Source organism: Erythranthe guttata, chromosome 4 (assembly GCF_056151865.1).
Source record: "Erythranthe guttata isolate IM_541 chromosome 4, IM_541, whole genome shotgun sequence".
Lineage (NCBI taxonomy): Eukaryota > Viridiplantae > Streptophyta > Magnoliopsida > Lamiales > Phrymaceae > Erythranthe > Erythranthe guttata.
In genome coordinates, this window is record NC_142536.1 from 7926908 (window position 1) to 7951340 (window position 24433).

General features: G+C 34.4%; 2 protein-coding genes across 2 annotated transcripts; both read right to left on the bottom strand.

The window, feature by feature from the left end:
• Positions 1-2080: 2080 nt before the first annotated feature.
• LOC148771049 (putative late blight resistance protein homolog R1A-10) lies at positions 2081-5668 on the bottom strand. The gene is made up of 3 exons (XM_088817460.1): positions 5095-5668; positions 2742-4980; positions 2081-2583 (listed from the first exon to the last, which is right to left on the bottom strand). Exons 1-2 carry the CDS (start codon positions 5666-5668, stop codon positions 2939-2941), a joined length of 2616 nt encoding a protein of 871 aa, XP_088673586.1. The 3' UTR covers positions 2081-2583; positions 2742-2938.
• LOC105972782 (protein C2-DOMAIN ABA-RELATED 4) lies at positions 2311-2843 on the bottom strand. Its single transcript, XM_012997761.2, has 2 exons — positions 2742-2843; positions 2311-2583 (listed from the first exon to the last, which is right to left on the bottom strand). The coding sequence occupies exons 1-2, from the start codon at positions 2841-2843 to the stop codon at positions 2311-2313; spliced, it is 375 nt and encodes a 124-aa protein (XP_012853215.2).
• Positions 5669-24433: the final 18765 nt, after the last annotated feature.

The window sequence follows — 24433 nt, forward strand, 5'->3', positions numbered from 1 at the left end:
TTAATTTTTTCGGAAGTCCAAATGGACTGCTGAAGTCAAAATTTTGTAACTGGATTAGCCATTTCACTATATGAAACTGGTAATGACAACACAAATACGAAAAACCGAACAAAAGAAAGAAGGAAATAAAGAAAAATAAAATTATTCGAAGCCAGGAAGAATATCAATCCACCGCAGCTGAAGTTTGACTTGGCCGGATTCGATATTTCTCAATCTGAGGCACATATCCTGCATTAGATTGTCATCTCTTCGGACAGGCAATTAGAGCTTGAAGGCGATATTCTAGTGCTTATTGTACCGTTTGGTAGGGCATTTGGTCTAACATCAAACTCTGCGTCTCCCATCTTCTCATCCACACTGAACATGTTTCTGTCGTACACTGTCTACAACCATACGTACACATAGAATCAGCATATAGGTATTACGGTTTCTAATACGCTGACTGGATCAAGAAAAAAACGAGAAAGATTGTTAGAATGCTAGGTAAAAATATAATTACTTTACAAAAATTTGTTTTAATTTTATCGCTAATGAAAGAGTCTCTGACCACAGAAATTGGTTGACGAGGATCTAAAACAGCAACTGTCAAATCGTCACGCCATTCGGGATTAACAGTCTTTCTTACAACACGAGTCTTCAGAATCCACAGCGCAATCATTTATATATAATAAATTGCAATTCGTTTTTGTAAAAAAGGAAAGCATAAAAGATCGAAAACCCATACGAAAAAGAACACCAAATGTCTTTAGTAAAAAGACAACCTGTTTGGATATTCTGACAGCAGCATAAGGACTTCTCTTGGGGTGATTGCGAGCAGCAAGATTGATACCTCTTTGCACAGAAATTCTGAGCAGTCCAGGCATTAAAGCTCGAATTTGAAGAGCATCGTATCCTAGGTTCTCTCGTTGCTTTGATACTTCCTTTGCCGATGTCAAAAGGGAATTTTCACAGCGGTGTAAGTCGATCACTTGAAGCGGTAATATTTCAGCAAAATCTGAAGGGAACTCATTCAGTCTCACGATTCCGAGATGTATTTGCTCAAGACATGGGAAATGTGTATTGTCTGATTCCCAAATCTCCAACTCACACTCATGAATCAACAAGTACTTTAGTCGAGCGAATTCCCCTTCATTTCAAAATCAACTTTTTCCCTACGGCGGAATTCGACCACAATTTGAGAAATTCAAGATTTGGTAATGAACCAACAATGGGCATATCTTCTCTTGCATTCACTTAAGGCCAACTTTTTAAGTGAACTTGGAAAGACCAAGCGTACCAACAAATGCGAGACTAAGTGATTCAAGTTTATGGAGAAAGCCGAGATTGCTTAAACAATAAGATCCAATTGCCGGATAAACAATCTCCAACTTCTTCAGATTCGGGATTTGTTTAGTTACCTCTTTAGTACATTTGAAATCTTTGACTATTGAATGTGTTTTTAGATTTTCAAGCATTGTGATTTTTTCGCCACGTGAAGGAGGATCTGCAATATCTCAATAGCGAGAGTCAACTCTCCACCAACAACTAGGGTTTGTAGGCTCCAAAGTCGGGATAATATAAACGGCGACATAAAGATCAAACCCGTGCAAGAGACATATCTATCAACCACATCCAATACCCGTATTAACGGAGACCGAGGAGCAGTATAAGTAGACAAATTCGCAGAATAAAAGGTTAAGAAAGACCGAATAGATGTCGTTAGTGTCATATCTTTACATTGGCCACCATTAATTCTGAGGAGGATCTGGTTACTAGTTTGGAAGGGATTATAAAATTATGTTTCTGAGCTTCTCTCCTACATAGATCACTTAAATAGAGAAATTATCGGTCTTCCGACAAAGTTGTTTTACTTCATGAGCTACTTATTTGGCCTCCCCTGAAACGTGTTGTATCAAAAAATTCTCAAACTACTCACTCGCCCGCTCGATATCCTCTATGTTATTCATGTATGGAGCTTCGGAACTTGAAGATTCACTAACTGCGGCAATATAACCTCCAACGAGTCACCTTCTACTACATTCTTCTCCAATTATTTGGACTAGCCATTTCGATTTTATGAATCAAATTGATGTTACATTTATTTCTTCTTCTTCTATACCTCCTATGAATTAAAAAAATTACTATACATGTCCGAAATTACAATAAAACAAAATTTCCATTTAAATTTATGATTTCGTTTAACATATAAATTATTTTACATTGCAATTTCACTATTTTACTCGATGGTTAATTTGATCCAATCACACCCTTAAATTAGTGGAAGTAGGAACTTCAACCATTCGACCGAAGTTCGATTTCACCAGATACTATTTAATCAATCCACCGGAGTTGAAGTTCGACTTGGCCACATTCGGAATTTTCCAATCTCAAGCACATGTCCTGTATTACTCTCCCATTTTCCCAGACAATGGAACTTTCTTTAGACAGGCAATTGGAGCTTGAAGGCAATATTCTTGTGATTATTGTACCGTTTGGAAGGCCATTTTGATGCACCCAACCGGCTTCTAGTAATGGTTTAATATCAATCACTGCATTACCCATCTTGTTATCCATGTTGCTAAACTTGTTATGGTCTCGCACTGTCTACGAAGAAAAATGGTAAGAATCACAAACTATGAATCAGCATATACACATAACATATTTGAAACTACAGATTTTGGATCTACGAAGAAAAATGGTGAGAATAAATATTGCAAAACTAGTTGCGAAATTTATTTTTATCTTAAATTAGAGAATCTCACCAGAGAAACTGGACGGCTAGGATCTAAAACGTAAATTGTGAGTGCCTCATCCCATATAGGATGAACATCATTTGCCACAACACGAGTCTCCACACTCTGCATCATCAAGATTTATACTAAATTGCAAATTTGTTTTTGAAAATTCGAAAGACAACATATTTAATGCGAATGAGTTATCCTTTTTGTCTAAAAGAATATTATGACGAAGGTAAAAATAACATTAATGAACAAAAAAAAACCATCAAAAAGTAGGAACACGAAACCTGATTGGCCATTGTGATAACAACATAAGGATTTCCACCACCAACAGCAAGATTAATACCTCTCTTCACCCAAATATTGAGCACTCCAAATGTAATATTATTAACATAAAGAGCATCGTAATCTAGGTTCTCTCGTCGCTCTGATATTTCATTTGCAGATGCCAAAAGGTCATTGCTGCTATAGTGATGTAAGTTAATCCCTCGAAGTGGTAATATTTCGGCAAAATCTAAAGGGATCTCGATGAGGTTTAAGCATCCAAGATGTAGCTGCTCTAGACATGGGAAATGTGTGTTGTCTGCTTCCCATATCTCCAATTCACACTCGTGAATCCATAGGAACTTCAGTCGAGTGAACTCCCCTTCTTTTGGAATCCACTTTTGCCCTATAGCAGCATTTTTACGCAACTCGAGAACTTGAAGGTTGGGCAAAGAACCAACAACTGACATATCTTCCCAAGGAATCTTGCATTCACTTAACATCAACTCTTTAAGTGAACTTGGGAAGACAATTTCTCCACAGCAACTAGTACCAGTATTTAATTTCAGATAAAGTTGTTCGAGTTTATGGAGAAGTCCAAGATTCCTTAAACAATTAGACCCAATTGTCCCACAAACAATTTCCAACTTCTTCACATTAGGGATTCTATTAATTACCGCTTCACTGCATTCAAAATCTACGACTCCTGAAAGTGTTTGTAAATTTTCAAGAAGTATGATTTTCTGGACATTATCTGGAGGCGGAGGATCGGGCAAGATAATAGAGTTGGCCTCAACATGTCGAAGTTGGGGCATCTGCCATATCTCACCTGGCAGAATCAACGCTCCATCAACAAATAATGTTTGTAGGCTCCAAAGTCGGGATATTGAAGACGGCAACATCATCAGACCCATGCAAGAAACATACCTTGAGTAAATTAGCTGTAGAATCTCATCTTTGGGATATATATCAACTACATCCAATACTCGTAGTAATGGAAACCGACGAGTCGTGTAATCAGTTGAAGCCCCTTTAGAGAAGCATAACAAAGACCGTGTAGGTATCTGTGATGTATATGGCTTATGTTTCGTCCCTTTCCATTTTCCACCATTAATGCTGAGACGTGGTGTGATCTTCATGAAAGTTAATATATCGGGGTTATAAAGCTTTCTAGCGAACGAGAAAATAAAATTGTCTTTCTGAGCTTCTCTTCTGCATAGGTTACTTAAAACATCATGAATGTGGCAGTCGGTCACTTCTCCCGTAACTGACCGCCAATCGACCAAAATGAGATTTCGATCAATAAGATCCTCCAAGTACTCCTCTCCAATTTCTTCTAAGCTTTTATGCCCACACTGCCTAATAAATCCTTCAGCAACCCACAACCTGACCAGCCTTTCCACTTTGATGATATGATCTTCAGGAAACACGGCAAAGTAAAGGAAACAAGGCTTTAGATGTATAGGCAAGTTATTATAGCTCAACAATAGTATCTTCATGCATGACTCATCATCTTGATTGTTTACTGCTGAAGTTACATCTTTTTCAATTGACACCCAATGTTCTTTTGTCTTGGACTTTGCAAGAACCCCAGCAATCACAACAAGGGCTAATGGAAGTCCGTTGCATTTTTTTGCAATACTTTTTCCAGTTCCCTCCAATTCATCGGGGCAACGTTCTTCTGCAAATATCTTTTCACGGAGTAAATCCCAACTCTGTGATTTTTCTAAAAGATTCAGTTGATAAGGGCCACGAGATCCAATATCTACAGCCAACTTCATCAGCCTAGTAGTTACCAAGATTCGACTTCCATTATTATTATCAGGAAGGAACCTTTTTACCATATCACATGCTTTGATATCCCACATGTCATCCATTACTATCAAATACTTCCTCCCAAATAGAGTTTTGTGCAGTATGTCTCCTATTGCATAATCATCATCATCATCATCGATCTCATGTGCATTTCTATATGTATTGTTGATCTGATGCAAAAGGCCTAGGAGAATCTTCTTGTCAGTATATTCCTGGGATACCGTAAACCAAGCACGTAGCTGAAAGTGCTCCACAATATAGGGATTGTTAGAAACATTAATGGCAAGGGTAGTCTTACCTATGCCTCCCATTCCAACAATAGAGATGATCCGAAGATTAGATTCGTTGGTGGAGAGAGCGCCCATAATTTCATCCATGTGGTCGTTGAATCCCACCATCTTGTTTTTGCCACCGGCCGGAAGAAGAGGCCTTGATGAAGAAGAAGAAGAACTAGCTTTTGTTGTTGTTAAGTAGTAGTTATTAGGTCGTTGCATATCTTTCTTGAATTTCACCAACTCTTTCTCAATGAAAAGGAACTCTTGTATTGAAATTTCTACACCTTCAAACAAGAGATTGGAGCTTTCTTCTCTATCTGATCTAGATCGTGCTGCAAGAATTTGGTTCATCACATTGAATTCGATAATATATTCTGCTGCATATGCTGCATCGCCGATCATCATCTCCAAATGTTCAATCTCTTGGTCGCCTCTAGTGCTTGTATAATTTTCGAGAAAATCTAACAACAAGTCTGCCTTTTTTTGTAGAATTTCAATCTGTTTTCTATCAACAATGATATGAAGGGTGGGAGGTGTATCGAGGATCTGATCAATAGTATGAGTGAGAGAAACTAAAGCTGCATAAGCTGCAGCCATCTTGTTTTTACAAACAATTTCAGAGATTGATTAGCAAACTATTGAAGTAGCAGTGCTAAGAAAAAAACTTGTTGATTTCTTAGACACTAACAAGAAGAGCAAAGTCATAATTAAGTTGTCTAATTAGCGACTCTGTCAACATTTGACATTTGATAACAATAAGGTCTTCATCATAAACACCCTACCAATATTCCCTTTGAGATATTTTAAAATACTAGGAAAGTGGACGTGCGTTGCACGTCTTGAGTTCATTTATTTGCTCTTTAATAGCTTATTTTTTGAATTCTTAAGATCTTTTTTTTTTTTAAATTAACAAACACTTTGGAAGAGCTTATCAGCTCTTAAACATATATAACTTCTTTTTAACAGCTTAAAAGCTTAGTCAAACACCTTCTAAACGTTGATGATGTTACGCCTTATTTCTTAAATTAATTTTTAAAGTGTTTGGATAATGATATTATCTTCTTATAACTATTTTTACTCAATGTAATATCTTAAATAAAAAGGTGAGGTAGAGCTAAAAAAAAATTAAAATCTTATTTGTTCTTTAGCCGCTTATTTTTTGAATTTTTTTAGATTTTTTTTTAAATTACCAAATACTTTAGAAAAGTTTATACTCTTAAACGTCTTACAAGTTATTTTTAATAACTTATAAGACTAGCCAAACACCCTCTTAATTTAAGATTGCAATATGTTTAGACTCATACATTCTACTTATATTTTCATTCATAAGTCTAATAATTTTTATTTTATTTTATTTTGTTTTATTATATCTTTATAATTTGGGTATCTTTTTCTATCTTTTCCCAAAATTTGATGTGCTCATAGTTATCAATAAAAAATGTTATTTACTTTGCTTCTTCTTATACTTATTATTTTCTTTCCTTTTCTTTTTAGTTTTTTTTTTCCCTTGCAACCACCTTTTTTTTTCTTTTGGAACCCTATCACATTTTCGTGCATAGATTTTTAATGTATATTTCCCTTACTGGCCTTCATATAATATTTGTTTTTTGATAGTCTAAGAAAAAAAAAGTTCACTGAATGTTATAAGTTTATGTATTTCTCCGATTATTTGATTGGTGTTCACTATATGAATATAAACTGAAATGATAAATGTCGTTTTAATTTTACTAATGTCGTTCTGACTTCGAAAGTGATTTTGACTATTTTCTATTTTGAATTTGGCAAAGTTCGAAAGACGGAAACCGTAGTCCTTTGAGATAACTTTCCAATACAACATGAATCACCTGGATTGGATGTCGGGTGACAAAGTTATGCATGCATGAGTTACGTTTTAAATTTTACATAATTTAAAACATCAAAGTTGTGGGCAGTGTTCATTAATTCATGCATAACTTTCTCAACCGACATCCAATCTTGGCGATTAAAATTAGATTAGAATGCTAACTCAAAGAATTACAAATTCCATGTTCTGAATTTTGCCAAATTCAAACTCGAAAATGGTCAAAATCACGTTTGAAGTCAAAACGACATTATGAAAACTGAAACGACATTTATCACCTCCCGAATATAAATCTAGGTAAAATTCATTTTGCACTCCTGTACTATGTCAACGGTATCATTTACCCCAAGATGTATAGAAAACATCAAATACCTCCCTATTTTTAACGGTCAATGGTCAAATCTTTAACGGTATTAAATCTGAGTATATGCAATGACTTCTTTACCCTGCTTTATGTCTTATATAATTGCTAACTTTTTTAGGCGTACTTTTTGTGGATTGTTGACGATTTTTAGCGTAAGTTCAAATTGTAGATTTTTGTCAATTTTAGTGTTTGATTTTAGAGATTTTCAGTTTTCTTTCTCGAAGAAGTTTCCTATAATAATATGAAAAGCTTTGAGTTTAATTTGTAATTCTTTCATATGGTTTTATTCTAATTTTAGGGGTTTTTTTAGATTTCAGGACTTTTAGTTTTATCTTTTGTGGGTTTTACATTCATAATCTACAAAGCTTCATTCTTATTTATTCGACTTATCAAAAAAATTTAAAGAAAAATGGCTGAAAATAGTAAAGAAAGAAAATGACTGAATAAAGTGAAAAAAATGCTAAAAAATAATTAATCAGATGAACATTTATCAAAATTAAGAAGATATATAGAAATTTTTTGGGGTATTTTCGTAAAAAAAAAAAAAAAAAAGCCAACATTTCTTTGTAATAGTCGGTCAAAGGGTTTGACTAACGGAAATTAGGAAACATGCTAACGACATGGGGTGTTTGATGTTTTCCATACATAAGGGGATGGGGTAAATGATATATTTCGCATAGTACGGGGGTGCAAAATGAAGTTTGCTCTATAAATTATATAGTTATTAGTTAATACTAGGGGTGAAAGTCGGATGAATCGGATCGGAATTAGCCTTTTCGGAAAAATTCCAAAAAAATTCGGAAGTACAAAATCAATTCCAATTCCAATTCCAAAATTTTCGTAATCTAAAAATTCATTCCAATTCCAAAAGCCCCGGAAATTTCGGAATTTCGGAAAAAAATCGGAAATCACATAAGCTTTAAAATTTCAAAACTTAGCCGAAATTTTCTAAAATGTTCATAATTTTTAAAAAATAAGAACATCCATGTCGATAAAAGTAAAAATAATAACTACTAAATTTCAGTTCAAAAGAATTAATAAAAATAAACACAACATAATTCCAATAAAACTTCGAACAAAAATTCATTATGTCAAAATCCTAAAACAAACCCTATAGGTGTATTTTTCGGAAAATAAGAATTATATAAGAATTATATATATATATATATATATATATATATATATATATATATATATATATATATATATATATATATATTTATAAGTGTATTTTTCGGAAAAAAATCGGAATTTTCCGGAATTAATTTCAGAATTAAATCGGACCGGAAATCGGAAATTCCATATATATTTTATATAATTCCAATTCCAATCCAAAAAAATCGGAAAAAACCGGAAACCGGATTTTCGGAAGTCGGAATGAAAAAAGTTGTTCCAAAATCGGAACTATTCGGATTGGAACCGGCGGAAATTGGAAATTTCGTTCCAACTTGCACCCCTAGTTAATACCATTAACATTAAATATTCTTATTTAATAAGTAGTATATAAACATTAAATATACTATACACACGGATTTGTATAATACTTTGGTATTAGTAAGGCAATAACATTACATAAAATTTCAAACATTCTATTAATTTAAAGGGTCTATTAGACATAACCCCCTTAAACATTCAAATAATAGGGGTAGACCCAAACTTAACCTTGCCATTTTGATAAAAACCCAAACGTTTGTAAATTACATAATTACCCTCAATCAAATCCCACAAATCCCGTTACTTTACCTTTTGAAATAATATCAAATATCTCCCTATTTTCCCGTTAAAACGTTATCACCACAAACCCACTATCAAAAAAGCTGCAAAACCTCCCGACCGGCGAAATTTGCACTGCCGTGAAACGATGATTTTCGTGGACTCCGAGCAAGCCGCCGTAGGTACGTCTTCGCCGGTCGCTATCGTCCATCGATTTGTTGATATGTTTTGGCTAAATCGACTATCACGTTTGTGTAATTGCAGATATGTTATAATCGCATACCGAAGTGATAGCGTCGTTGGCCGCCGTCGCCGTCGCCGTCACTGCTCCAATCTAGGGTTTCTCAAATGTAGGATTACTGAAATCTAGGGTTTTGATGATTCTTCGGCCCATAGTTGATTAACGAGATGCATAGTCGAATTACATCTGTATTAATATACTATCCCATATCACTTAATACACTATACAACAGATATAATTTTGCTATGGGTATCGTTAATCGTCTATGGGCCGAAGAATCATCAAAACCCTAGATTTGAGCGGTGACGGCGTCGGATTTGTGTTTTAAATATAATAGAATATCTCATATCTTATCATAGACTATCCCATGTATCTAATTCGACTATGTTTTTAGTTAATTGACTATTGGAAAAATAATAATATATATGGAAACTGAATAATATGTTTGATTGAAATACTAATCAATTAGGGTAATTTTCCTTATTATATGAAAACGATTAGGGTAAGTAATAATATATATGAAAAATAATAATATATATGGAAACTGAATAATATGTTTGTTTGAAATACTAATCAATTAGGGTAATTTTCCTTATATCATGTAATAGACTGTGTTATTGAGCTAATTCGACTATGGATCTCGATAATCGACTATGTATCCCGTATTATTCATCCACCTAGTATATTAATAATTACAATATAGTACATTAATCTTATATGATAGTATATTACGGTTATAGTAGTGACATGAAATTGTGTTACAAACAATATAGCACTGAAATGACAAGAACATTGAGAACAACACAAACGTAAAGTATTCCAACATAACCAATAAAATAGTACATTAATAATCTCATAATTTCAAAAGAGAAGCGACAAGCCCTTTTTGTCTTCTTCAACATGTTTGGTATATTTTTTTTTATAGTGATCTATCTCATCAAATTCAAATTTAGAGGTCTCATCGACCTCCATGTTCGTGCTATCTGTGATATCTGCACCAAGTTGGCCTAGATTGGCCAAAGCGTCTGCTGTTTGATTTTTCGCCTTTACGACGTGGAGAATACTAGTAATATTGAACTTTGTCATATCAGTTCGCACAGTGTCTAATATCTCTTGAGCATCCGCATCCCTGTAGCCACTCCCATTGTTGATTACATAAGCCAAGTTTTTGGAATCTGTCTCAAAAATTAATTTCTCTCTGTCTTCTTTCTTCGGAAAAAGTTTTAAGCACCACACCAAACTATTCAAAAAGGCCTGTAGCTCTCCTACATTGGTTTTGCCCGATGTGTTTTTCCAAACTTGTTTATGAAGCACCTCCCCGAGGTGGTTTCTGATTACGGCACCACTGCCCTCACCCGTAAGAATTGATTTTTTTACGATACGGCCCTGACTTGTAGACTTTGATTTATCCTTAATCTCCACAAACTTGGCTGAATAATCCGTCGATATTTTGAGTTTTCCCATCGGTGGGGCTTCCCACTTGAGACCCAATAGCAAGAATAAAAACATAAAAATTTTAATCAATTTTTATTCAAAATAAAAATGAATAAACAAATCAAAACCTGAGCTGATGAAATGCGGTGGGGATGAATACAGAAAAAGAGAACCTTGGGGGCGGGCTCGGAAGGATGGAGCGGAGGGTTGCCGGAGGAGATCGGAGCTTCGGGGGAGATCTTGGCGGAGTAATGACGGATGTAGGGAGATGAGATTCCAAACATTCTCCGAATAGCTAACATTGTCATCGGGATGGAGTGAACGCCGATTGAGGCAGAGTTGTCGCGAGAAGAGAGGAGGGTTTTAGGGGGTTCGGGTTTTTATGTTGTGGGACTAGGGTTTTTCTTAATAGACTGTCTCATATCATTTAATATACTAGCACACTAGTATAGTTTTACTATGGATCTCGTTAATCGACTATGGGCCTAAGAATGAACAAAACCCTAGATTTGAGAAGTGACGGCGGCGGATGGGTCTTTTAAAATTAATAGACTATCCCATATCTTTTAATAGACTATCCCATGTATCTAATGCGACTATGGGTTTAGTTGATTGACTATTGGAAAAATAATAATAAATATGGAAACTGAATTAAACAAGACTACGAACGATTTTTTAATGTACTACCCAGCACACTTAAATCGGCTGCTATAAACAAATAAAGCAACTATCGATTGGGATGAAAAACTCACTCGACCACAGCGGACAATTATTCCGATTATTGCATAAACCAACTACGAAGCTCATATAAAACAACTCTGGTCCGATCTGCGTGAACCATCCTCTTCTAACTATGTCAATCCTCTTCCAAACAAACATCATCCGGCGAAAATAACGATGTATATATAATCAAGTATCAACACAACTCTTAAAAACTTCTGACCACCGTAGACATTAAAAAGCGATTAAAACGATGAAACGCTGGATAAATCTTCAAAAAAAAATTCTACACGATTTGATAGACACGATTTGATATAACGGCCAATGATCTCACGCTGTTTTATTCCGTGATTTTAGGCAACGTATTAGCAAATCTCAAATCACGTAGTAAAGGAAATAAATGCGGATTAAAAATAAAACAGGGGTGTTAAAGGAAAATTACATAATAAATTTTGCCAAGTTGTCAAAATTGGGTCTATCTCAAAAAGGGGAAAAAAAATTGGATCTACCTCATTAGAAAATGTGAACAAGGGGTTATCCCTAATAAACCCTAATTTAAAATACTTATTGAGTTAATCATGTTGCACTTGTCCTTCTTGTATAGCATGGACGATATACCACTACCTAGAATTAGATCAATTACCAATACTTTATATTGTAAACATTAATTAATAACATATACAACAATAACTTATATAAAATAATATATAGTATATTTTTAACATGAAAAATTTGATACTCATTTCGTAACGAAATTACTTACACTTTGAAAAGAAACAAAGCCAGATAGCAAATTACCCCACAGCGGCAGCAACTTCCCCGCAATATTCTTTAAGTAGTTTCCGATATTGTTGCAGTGCACACTTGATCCTCTGTTTCTCTTTTTCTTGTTCTTCATTTGCTGCATACAGGAAATGTGCATCCCATTTATATGAACTCATATATGTAATGTTGCATCATATATGATAACTTTAATATATGGAAGATAAACCAAAAAATTACAAGAGGTCTAAAAATTTGAGGGTACGTACAAAAAAGTATATTTGACCATGCTTCACGATCCAACTCTTAAAAAATCGTCTTTTTCCCCGAATTTCCTCCTCCTACAGCCGCCCCTTTCCTCCCACCAGGGGCGTACCCATGCCTAAGGCTGGGGTGCCCCCCCCCCCCCCCCCCCCCCCCCCCCAAGTTTTTTTTCTATGCTGTTTTTTTTTTTTTTTTTTTTTTTTTTGGTATTTATGGATTAATTAATGCACTTTCGCCCCCTCCCCCCAAATTTTTAATTTTTTTACACTTTAGTCCCCAAAACCAAAAAAAAACTTCTCTTAAATTACTCCTATATTTCAGCCCCAAGAAAACCCCCCTGGGTCCGCCCCTGCCTCCCACCACCGCCCTCCGACTACGGGGAGTTATTCCGACAAGAAATAAGGGTGGGGGCCTGTTTAAAGGTAATTCTATGGGGCAAACATTTTCCGGCGAAATCGATGGTTGGCAATTTCTAAATGTGGGGTTTGGTTCGATGTAGATTCGACGCGGGAAATCATTTTTCGGACAAATTGAACAGTAACACTTCGATTCTGGCGACTTGTGAGGAATGATTACTGAAAATTATAATAATCTAAGGAGATGAATGTTTTGGGGAGGATTTGAGTGAAGAATTATTAAAAAAAAAGGGAAAAAGAGCAATTGCTCCTCCTTTTTTCACACCTTTTTTTTTCAAGAGTTTTCTTTTAATAAGATTTTTCTGTGTGTTGGAGAAGATGGCATTGGGTTTTGTTCGAATTTCTTTTGTGTCATTTTTTTTCTTCTACAATTTCATGTTTCTTTTGTAGGGCAAATTAGTCATTGTATAAAAGTCAACACCTAATTTTAACGAAGCGGCAGTGTGCTTCATATAAAATAACGTAGGGGATTTGTGTTAATTGTTTTAACATAGGGAATTTTTTAGTCATTCAAGATTGCACAGGGGTTCTGTGCAATTAGCTCTAACAAAATAAGTTAAGGGCGAAAGGCAAAAAGGTCCATCACAAGAGGCGTAAATGCATATTGGTCCACAAATAAAACAGTCTTTCAAATAAATTCATCCCCGTGTCTTTAGTCTAAAATACCCTCCATAATATGATTCTTATCAATTCCATCCATTATGCTCTAACTTCCTTAATATTACACATTGATCCCGAATTTAAATAAATATATCACATTAACCCCCAAAATAATAATTTTTTGAATTTTTTTTTTCAAAAAATAATTTTTTTTCTGAATTTTTTTTTTCCGGCCAGATTCCGGCGTTGATTTTTTTTTTGAGAAAACCCTTTTTTTTTCTAAAATTCTTTTCCGGCCGGTCAACCACCGTTGACTTTTTTTTTTTAAATTTGTTTTTTCTTCGAAAAAATTATTTTAATTAATATTACTGTCTTGGCTGCTAAATTACTGTCTCAAACAGTAATATTACTGTTTGGGACAATAATATTATGAATATTATATTTCCGAACAGTACTATTACTAATATTATTGTTCCAAACAATAATATTACTGTCTAAGACAGTAATTAGCAGCCAAGACAGTAATATTAATTAAAATAACTTATTTTAAGAAAAAAAGAAATTTGAAAAAAAAAATCAATTAAAATATTTTTTTAAGAAAAAAAAGTTCAATTAACAGTTAAATTACTGTCTCCAACAGTTAAATAACTGCTGGAGACAGTAATTTATCAGTCAAGACAGTAATATTAATGAAAATATTTTTGTAAGAAAAAAAAGGTCAATTAACAGTTAAATTACTGTCTCCGACAGTTAAATAACTGCTGGAGACAGTAATTTAGCAGCCAAGACAGTAATATTAATTAAAATATTTTTTTAAGAAAAACAAAGTCAATTAACAGTTAAGTTATTGTCCCTAACAGTTAAATGTCCCTAACAGTTAAATAACTCCTGGAGACAGTAATTTAGCTGCCAAGACAGTAATATTAATTAAAATATTTTTTGAGAGAAAAAAAAGTCAATTAACAGTTAAATTACTGTCTGCGACAGTTAAATAACTACTGGAGACATTTATTTAGCAACCAAGACAGTAATATTAATTAAAAAAAATTAAGAATAAAGTCAATTAACAATTAAATTACTGTCTCCGACAGTTAAATAACTGTTGGAGACAGTAATTTAGCAGCCAAGACAGTAATATTAATTAAAATATATTTTTTAAGGAAAAAAAATATAGGATTAAAAATAAAAAAAGAAAGTCAACGCCGGAGACCAGGCGCTCAACGGCAGTTGACCTACCGGAAAAAAAATCTGAAAAAAAAAATTATCAAAAAAAAAAAGGTCAACGTCGGAGACCGGCGGTCTCCAATGGTTGCAGGTCAAAATTAGGGTCAAAATTGAAATTATGGTTAAAATATGTTAATTGGTGAAATTGGGCTAAATTGTGGTGTAAATCATGAAATTGGAGTTGAATTGGGTTTCAATAAATTGATGGTAATTTTGGTATATATAAAAGGATTTCCCTTATTTGCAAATAAATTTGAATGAGCTGGATTTATTTGAAAGACAAAAAAGTTGGATGTCCCTCTTTTAGTTAAGTGTCTTTTTCATGGGCTTTTTTGAGATTAATCCATAAGTTAATGGTTATAAATACGGATAATTACCCTTTTGATCCCTATTGGCATCGAAAATGATTTTAGTCCTTAAACTTTGAAGTTCATGAAATTAGTCATCAATCTTACCACGTTTTGACATTTTGATACGGCTTCCTTCTGAAGAGCAACCGATTACGAAGGTTACACTTAGGGGTGTGAACGAGCTGAGCTCGCCTCTTTTGGCAGGCTCGAGCTCGAGCCCAAGCTCATTTTTTTTTTTATTATTATTATTATTAAAAATTATTTTAAAAAAATTACAAAATAAACAATAAATTGTAATTATATATATTTTTTAATATTTTTATTTTATTTTATAATATTTTATATTTTTATACATTATTTAAATAAAAAATAAATATATAAAACTAATAATTTAAGAAAAATAATAAATATTGCTCGCGAGCCGGCTCGTGAGCTCACGAACAACTAAAACCTAGCTCGAGTTCGACTCGTCAGAAAGCTCACGAGCTCGAGTTCGAGCTCGACTCGAGTCCGAATTCGAGTTTTTTTCGAGCCGGCTCATCGTTTACCACCCCATAGTTACACTTCCTTCTTATTTCCCATTTCGCGTCTTTGTTGATCTTGTCTCTCTAACATATGACCTGCATCATGGATATACTCGAAGGATTCAGAAATATCAAAATATATCAACCAAATATGCATGTATCATTGTAGAAAATATTAAAAGTCATCCAAAAACCGATATTCTTTGAAAATTTAACATTGTATATTTTTTCAATTATGTATATTTCTATAATATATAGACGTAAAATATTTTCTATTAATCTTCCACACTATCCTGCACATAGTATGCAAAGTCACATAAAAGATAATAATATGACAACTTCGAATGAGATATTCAATACTTCAAATTATCCTTACCATTGATATCACACACACTGTTGAACTTTGCAAACATTCCAAAACTTTTTAATGTATTGGTGGCTTCTTAGAAGCGATGAAAACATTCAAGATTTTGACCGTGCCCTTCGTGTTCTTGGGACGACATTTCTTCTGAGTAGGTCTGGTAGATATGTAAAAAAAATTGGGTGGAATCTAGGTTATTTTACACAAAGAGAGGCGATTTTGTTTTTACACAAAAGAAAAACGATTTTTATTCCAACAATTGTGAGTATCTTGACCATGGCTTGTACATTTCCACTTAATATTATGTTGTGTTTGACAAAATTAAGCACTGAACACCGAATGCTGAATACATGTCTGGATGATTAAAATCAGTGTCGAAATGTTGAATGTTGAACGTTTAAGTTTGTTTGATAACTGAAAAATATTGTATTTGAATAATGTAATTTGACTATATTAGTCCTCATAATTGTTGAACATATATTTATATTTAACAAAATTATCAATACTACCTAAATAAAATTTTAATTATGACCCTTGTAATTATTATTTTGTTAAATTTACTTTGAAAAAAATTAAATAGTGTAAATCTAAAATATGTATTTCTGAAAAATATATTAAAGTAAACTTCTAATTTTAAAATTTCACTAAAAACACATAATCGATAAAATTAGTTAAAAAGTATGAAAATTAAGTTTCACTATACCAACAGTAGGACAAGTCCGTGAGAAATCATATTTATATAGGCCTCAAAATGTGATCAACTTGTTTTGATAAAAATAAATATGTCTGAATAAATCTAGTCCTAATTATGAAAAATATATAAAAGTGTAATTTTTGAATATAATTCATTATATTTAACTAAAAATATCTTTTAGATAAAAGAAAAGAAAATTGAATTTTTAATTGAAGGACAAATTTTTCGGACCATTCGCCTGCAGCTGTGTGCATCCTTTAACATTTGAGGGAAGAGAAAAAAGTGGTAGGAGATATCAAACTTTAATTATGAGAATAAATTGGTACAAAATATTGCCACTTAATGAATAAGCTCCAATTTTTTAGCTGAATCGGTTAGCACTAAATTGTTCAATTCAGAGGCTTGCATCAAACATGCTGAATAAATGTGGCTTAAGAGGTTATTAAGAGCTATAAAACACAACCTTACTCTAACTTGTAACATTTAAATGTCTGCACTTAAATTCTAAATTATGAATTCTAAATTATGAATTCTAAATTTAACTTGTAACTAAGACCCCGAAAATTCTAAATTAAGTAGCATTTGAATGTCTGCATCAATATGGTGGAAAAAGAAAAGAAACTTCCCGGACCATCGAGAAAACCAGCCGTCATTATTATGATGGGATTAATAAAATATTCATATACATGCCAATTTACTAATGAAACAGTAATTTAATATTCACAAATATTAATAAGTTAAATTATTATAAATTACTGTGACTTAGTTACCTTTCAATTGTACTTATTCTAATATACTCGTAGGCCTCTTTTGGTTGGGTTGATGGGATAGGATGGGATTTGGGGTTCTTTTTGAAATTCTACTGTATGGATTGATGTTAGTTGGATGGGATCTCGGTTTTGGTTGGTGGGATTCGGGTCCATGGGATTGAAACTAGGTGTGCTAATCTCACAAATGGTTGGGTTGATTGGGACAGATAATGTGGTTATTTACCATGCCACCCTTTCTCTCTTTTTTGTATTATTATATTATATACCCCAAAATAATGAAAAACACTGTTTGAACCCACCACTTCTTACGACAACCATTTTTCTTGTTTTATAAAATCGCCCCTCCAATTTTGTTCGCTCGTCCGGGTCAAACCGCCCCTCAAAGAGAGATAACGGCAAGGGGCCAATCGACGGGGCAAACGATTACTAGGCATCATTCTAAGAGTGTATCGTTTAGGATTGAACAACGGCAGTCCAAATTTTCCAATCGCCATGTTTTCGGCTAGTTTTTCCTAATATTTTTCCATACTATTAATATTAGTATTTACCGTAGTATTTTTCCACCTCCATGTAGTCGACTAGTTTTTCTGTGTTAGTATTAAATTTTCTCGCCTTTGTATTTCGGTTTGTAATATTATTTTTCATGTTTCGTCGCCGCCACTCAATAATGTTTATAAATATTGTTTTTTAAGTTTACATGTTCTATTGTATTTTGGTTTATAAATACTTATAAATATTTTCACGTATTTAGGTTTATAAACTTATATTGAATATATAACTTAACAACATATGTTTGTTTGTTTAACTTAGCAACATTAATTTTAATGAATTTTCTACTGTCCAGAATTTTGGAAATATATGCTTAAATTTTTCTTATGCATTTTGAAGATACACTTAATATTAAACATACAAATGTTAAAGTGAAAATATAAAAACCAAAGTTGGAGTGATAGAGATGTTTGATAATTGGAAATTAAAGTCGTACGGAATCACACGAAAATTAAAGTTGAATAATAACAGAAGTTCGATAATTGAAAAACAAACTAGTACAGAATCACAAAAACATAAAGACGATAAAACAAATACAAGGGTTCAAATGTGCTTAAACGAAAAATAAATGCATAGCAATGTTGGAAAACACAATGACCGAGTTACTTGGCTCGATATCAACGATCCGTAAAATCCAAGAACCCCTCGGTCTCGTCGCTATAATAACCCTCGGTTCAACTTCATTCAGACCCTCATACGGCACAATAGGGCAGTTCTCGTTCCGAGCCCCCCTCATACGGAACCATTGCATATGCCTCGTCTAGTGGGGCAAACTCAAACGGCCCATCATCTTCATATATCTGTCTCAATGCCCGATCCAACTCCTTCGTCAATCGCGAGTCTGTGTCGACACTTAACTCAATCGCCCCCGCTTCTTTCTCCACAAACACCAACTCACAAGTGTCGTAGTATGGAAACCCGTTAGCAACGAAGAAATTGTGCAATGCATGTTCCGCCTTGTTCTAATTGTAAACGGCAAAAATATAAGGTCAAACTATTTAGTGATTTGCACTTACGGGTCAATTTGAAAATATTATAAATATGACCATTTAAAATCACAGTTTTAGATGGGTCAATTTTCAATTTCAAATACTACAAATTTATTTTCTACTTGTTTGAAATTAGTTGTTGTTGGTTGGCAAAATTATTTCACATTTCACCAATTCTTCCAAAGTGCTTGGTGGTGAGAATTCAACCTTCTCACTCAATCGACAAAAACCAGTTGCACTTTTCACCTTTGTCATAACCAGGCCCTACCTCCCATTTGAAAATATAACTCCTCCCTCATTCATTTATATTGGTAATGACAAGGAATTGTTCAATCAATTTTTCCAAAAAAAGGTCGGGAAATTTGTTCACTAACCTGACAACGAAGATAGTGTAGTGGAAGCCGGAAATTGTCCGTTTTCCAGAAGGTGTAACTCTGGCAGGGCTCACCGATCCACCGACGATCGGAAAAGCTGCTGCGCGTATATTCCAGAATAGGGGGCCCTAATAAAACATAAACGATCAATCGATTACCTACAAACCATTGCAATCTCCACACAATCGAGAAACGGAGTGGAATTAGGTTTAACGCCGGTGAAATCGCAAATACGGGATTTGTGTTCTAGGGTATCAGTCTTCGGTTTGGGGATGAGAATTGATATTTATATGGGGTACTTTTGTAAATACATGAAATAAGTGAGGACAAAATAGTAAAAGAACATGGTGGTTTGGGCTGACATTTAGACGGATCACCTAAACTCACCTCCCTTGGCCTGATGTGCGATCCGCCATTTGCCGGATGGGTACCCGGGCCCAAGATCAATCTGTAGCCCGCTAGTTGTGAACCAAATCAAAGATCTGAGTGGATTAGAGGATCAATCCACCCAGATCGGCCCAACCAAAAGAGGCCGTAGGGGCATTTTAGTCCAAAAAAAATGGAAGAAATCATACTAAGATTCATCATTTTATAAGAAGTATAGATATAGATGTATGTGTGTATGTATATATATTTCATTGCCCATTTTTGTTGTTATCAGTGAACATTGATGTTGTCGAGTTACATATGAATCATAAGTTGTCGAATTTATTGTCAAGTTGATAGTTCAGGGAAGTGAACGTCAAAAATTTAAATGTTTGGGGTGTAATTGTGAATATGGCAATGGTTCGGTGAGGGTGCCTGAAATTTATCCCATTAATACATATAGAATTTAAGGGTGTAAACCGGACCGATCGGATGGGGATTAGCCCTTTCAGAATTTTTTATTTTAAATTTTTCAGAAGTCCAAATGGACTGCAGAAGTCAAAATTTTGTAACTGGATTAGCCATTTCACAATATGAAACTGGTAATGACAACATAAATACAAAAGAAAGAAGGAAATAAAGAAAAATAAAATTATTCGAAGCCTTGAAGAATATCAATCCACCGCAGCTGAAGTTTGACTTGGCCAGATTCGAAATTTCTCAATCCGAGGCACATATCCTGCATTAGATTGTCATCCTTCCAGAAAATGAAACTCTCTTCAGACAGGCAATTCGAGCTTGAAGGCAATATTCTTGTGGTTATTGTACCGTTAGGTAGGGCATTTGGATGCATCTTAAACGCTTGTACAAATGGTCTAATATCAAACTCTGCGTCTCCTATCTTCTCATCCACACTGAACATGTTTATGTCGTACACCGTCTACAACCATACGTACACATAGAATCAGCATATAGGTATTACGGTTTCTAATAAGCTGACTGGATCAAGAAAAAAACGAGTAAGATTGTTAAAATGCTAGGTAAAAAAGTGATAAGGAACGTCAAATTGGAATTGAGTTGCAAAATAACTATTTAATTCGTAGAAGAGTTATTAATGGGCATTGGTGGAAATATCGCTAGAAATTATGGAAAAATAAGGGTTTTCGACGAACTCAAATTGTATTTGAACACGAAACGAACTCTATCTCAAGTGAAACGGCGCAAGGAACAAAACTCATGAGCAAAGCTCATGAATCACGTCAAATTTCAGCAATCCAACGTCGTTTAGACTCCCAAAAGTTTGTTTTTGCTATTTTAGGCATGTTTTAGAAAATTAATATCAAATCATAGAAAAATCGGATTAGGATTCCGTAAATTGGGTTGTTCCCAAAATTACGATATCTACTAGAATCAGTCTCTAACTCGTTTTTGCCGTTTTTGATAATTTTTAGTATTTTCTTAGTTTAATTAGGGTTTTCATTTTTTTAGTATAAATAGCTGCCTTAGGACTTTATTTTGAGAAGAACTTTCGAATTCTAATAAAATATTTAGAGTTTTCTCTATTTTTCTGGTGGATTCCAGAGTTTTCGGTGGATTCCGAATGTTATTTTGTTCTGTAGAATTAATTCGTAGAAATTAATTCTTTACCGTGCTTCCGTTCTGCGTCAGTTGGCATCAGTAGCGAGGTTTTTCCTGGTTAGATGGCGAAAGGTGCGAAACATGCAGACAACAACTACGTTGGCGATGACCGCGGGGTTGAAAAACTGCAAAATCTGCGGTTGGTGCGCGAGGGATTTGCGCTTGACAACAACAACAGAAGGATTGAATCTAACACGATGATTGCCGACGGTGTAGCCCGAGGTGAATATGTTAGACACAATTATCATGGACCTATTCAACTTCAATCAAGGTATGACGACTATTCAAAGGTAAGCGGCAACTCTGAGTTTGAAGAAAACCCGCCTAGAGGGAGGCAAAAGGATCGTGATAAATATCAGGTAAGAGCTGAAATTCCTTCTTTTAGTGCAAATTTTCTTGAAGTTGAGGACTTTATCGATTGGGTCTCAGAAGTGGAAAGGTATTTTGAATTGATGGATATTTTGCCGAATAAGATGGTAAAATTGGTGAGGTGTGAGTTAAAAGGTAGTGCAACCGCATGGTGGGATGGGATAAAGTGGAAGAGAGCTAGACAAGAAAAAGTTCCAATCCAATCATGGAGAAGGATGAGAAAAATGTTGATGGATCGTTTTTTACCCCTAGGTTATGAGCAACGTCTATTTCAACTATATACAAGGGAGTAGATCTGTTAACAAGTATACTACTGAGTTTATGAGACTAGCAAACTTAAATAACCTGCAAGAATCCGAAAGTACGGAAATTTCACGGTACTTGACAGGATTGAATATTTCAATACGTCTCAGGATGGTGTGGCATACATTCTACACCCTTTAAGAGGCTCAAGAGTTAGCATGGAGGGAGGAATATTATGAGAAGCGAAATAGTTCTTCTAGAAAAACCAAAGATGTTCCACCCGTTGTCAAAGTTAAGGAGGTAGAAGATACTTCGTTCGTTATTCAAGCACCTAGTTTGGTGGAGGATCATGGCGTAGGATTTAACGAAGTTGAAGACGAAATTGTTGATTCAAAAGTTAAAATTAGCGTAGCTATTATTAACGATGATATTAACGAAGTCAAAGTGAACGTCGACGAAGTTGAAGGAACAGTCAACGAGCTTGAAGCGAGCATCAACAAAGTTGAAGAGAGCGACAATGGAGTAGAAGAGAATATTAGCAAGCTAGAAGAAGAAGTCGACGAGTTTAAAGAGGGTGTTAAAAACAAATTTGAGGAAGAATTGGAAGTTGTGAAATTTGTTCAAGAAGAGGAAGGTGCACGAGAAGAGAATGGACAAGTGAACTGCGTTGAGGTATGTGATCTAATTGTAGATAGTGTTTGCTGTGAAGTTGTTGTATCGGAGAAATTGGTGGAGCCATTGGAATTTTCGATTCAGAAGCCAATATTTCTAATGCCTCGTTTAGAGGAAGATTTAGTAAGCGAGACTTTTGAGTGGGGAATATTGGTGGAGTACTTGAAGTTGTTTGCAAAGAAATATGCATCGCAATATTTTGATCATAGCTCGAGGTCTTCTCTTTTGAAGAAGAGGAGATTGATAAAGAACGTCAAATTGGAATTGAGTTGCAAAATAACTATTTAATTCGTAGAAGGGTTATTAATGGGCATTGGTGGAAATATCGCAAGAAATTATGGAAAAATAAGGGTTTTCGACGAACTCAAATTGTATTTGAGTACGAAACGAACTCTATCTCAAGTGAAACGGCGCAAGCAACAAAACTCATTAGCAAAGCTCATGAATCACGTCAAATTTCAGCAATCCAACGTCGTTTAGACTCCCAAAAGTTCGTTTTTGCTATTTTAGGCAAGTACTAGAAAATTAATATCAAATCATAGAAAAATCGGATTAGGATTCCGTAAATTGGGTTGTTCCCAAAATTACGAGATCTACTAGAATCAGACTCTAACTCGTTCCGTTTTTGATAATTTTTAGTAGTTTCTTAGTTTAATTAGGGTTTTCAGTTTTTTAGTATAAATAGCTGCGTTAGGACTTTATTTTGAGAAGAATTTTCGAATTTTCATAAAATATTTAGAGTTTTCTCTATTTTTCTGGTGGATTCCAGAGTTTTCGGTGGATTCCGAATGTTATTTTGTTCTATAGAATTAATTCGTAGAAATTAATTCTTTACCGTGCTTCCGTTCTGCGTCAAAAAGTAATTACTTTACAAAAATAGTTTATAGTTGTTATCACATTTGTTAACAGAAATTGGTTGGCTAGGATCTAAAACAGCAATTGTCAAATCGTCATGCCATTCGGGATTAACAGTCTTTCTGACAACATGAGTCCTCAGAATCTGCAGCGCAATCATTTATATATAGTGAATTGCAATTCGTTTTTGTAAAAAAAGGAAAGCATAAAAGATCTAAAACCCATACGAAGAAGAACACCAAATGTTTTTAGTAAAAACACAACCTGTTTGGATATTCTGACAGCAGCATAAGGACTTCTCTTGGGGTGATTGCGAGCAGCAAGATTGATACCTCTTTGCACAGATATTCTGAGCAGTCCAGGCATTAAAGCTCGAATTTGAAGAGCATCGTATCCTAGGTTCTCTCGTTGCTCTGATACTTCCTTTGCCGATGTCAAGAGGGAATTTTCACAGCGGTGTAAGTCGATCACTTGAAGCGGTAATATTTCAGCAAAATCTGAAGGGAACTCATTCAGGCTCACGATTCCGAGATGTATTTGCTCAAGACATGGGAAATGTGTATTTTCTGATTCCCAAATCTCCAACTCACACATATGAATCAACAAGTACTTTAGTCGAGCGAATTCCCCTTCATTTGAAATCCACTTTTTCCCTACAGCGGAATTCGACCGCTGTTTGAGAAGTTCAAGATTTGGTAATGAACCAACAATGGACATATCTTCTCTTGCATTCACTTAAGGCCAACTTTTTAAGTGAACTTGGAAAGACCAAGCGTACCAACAAATGCTAGACTAAGTGATTCAAGTTTATGGAGAAAGCCGAGATTGCTTAAATAATAAGATCCAATTGCCGGATAAACAATTCCCAACTTCTTCAGATTCGGGATTCCTTTAGTTACCTCTTTAGTACATTTGAAATCTTTGACTATTGAATGTGTTTTTAGATTTTCAAGCATTGTGATTTTTTCGCCACGTGAAGGAGGATCTGCCATATCTCAATAGGTAGAGTCAACTCTCCACCATCAACTAA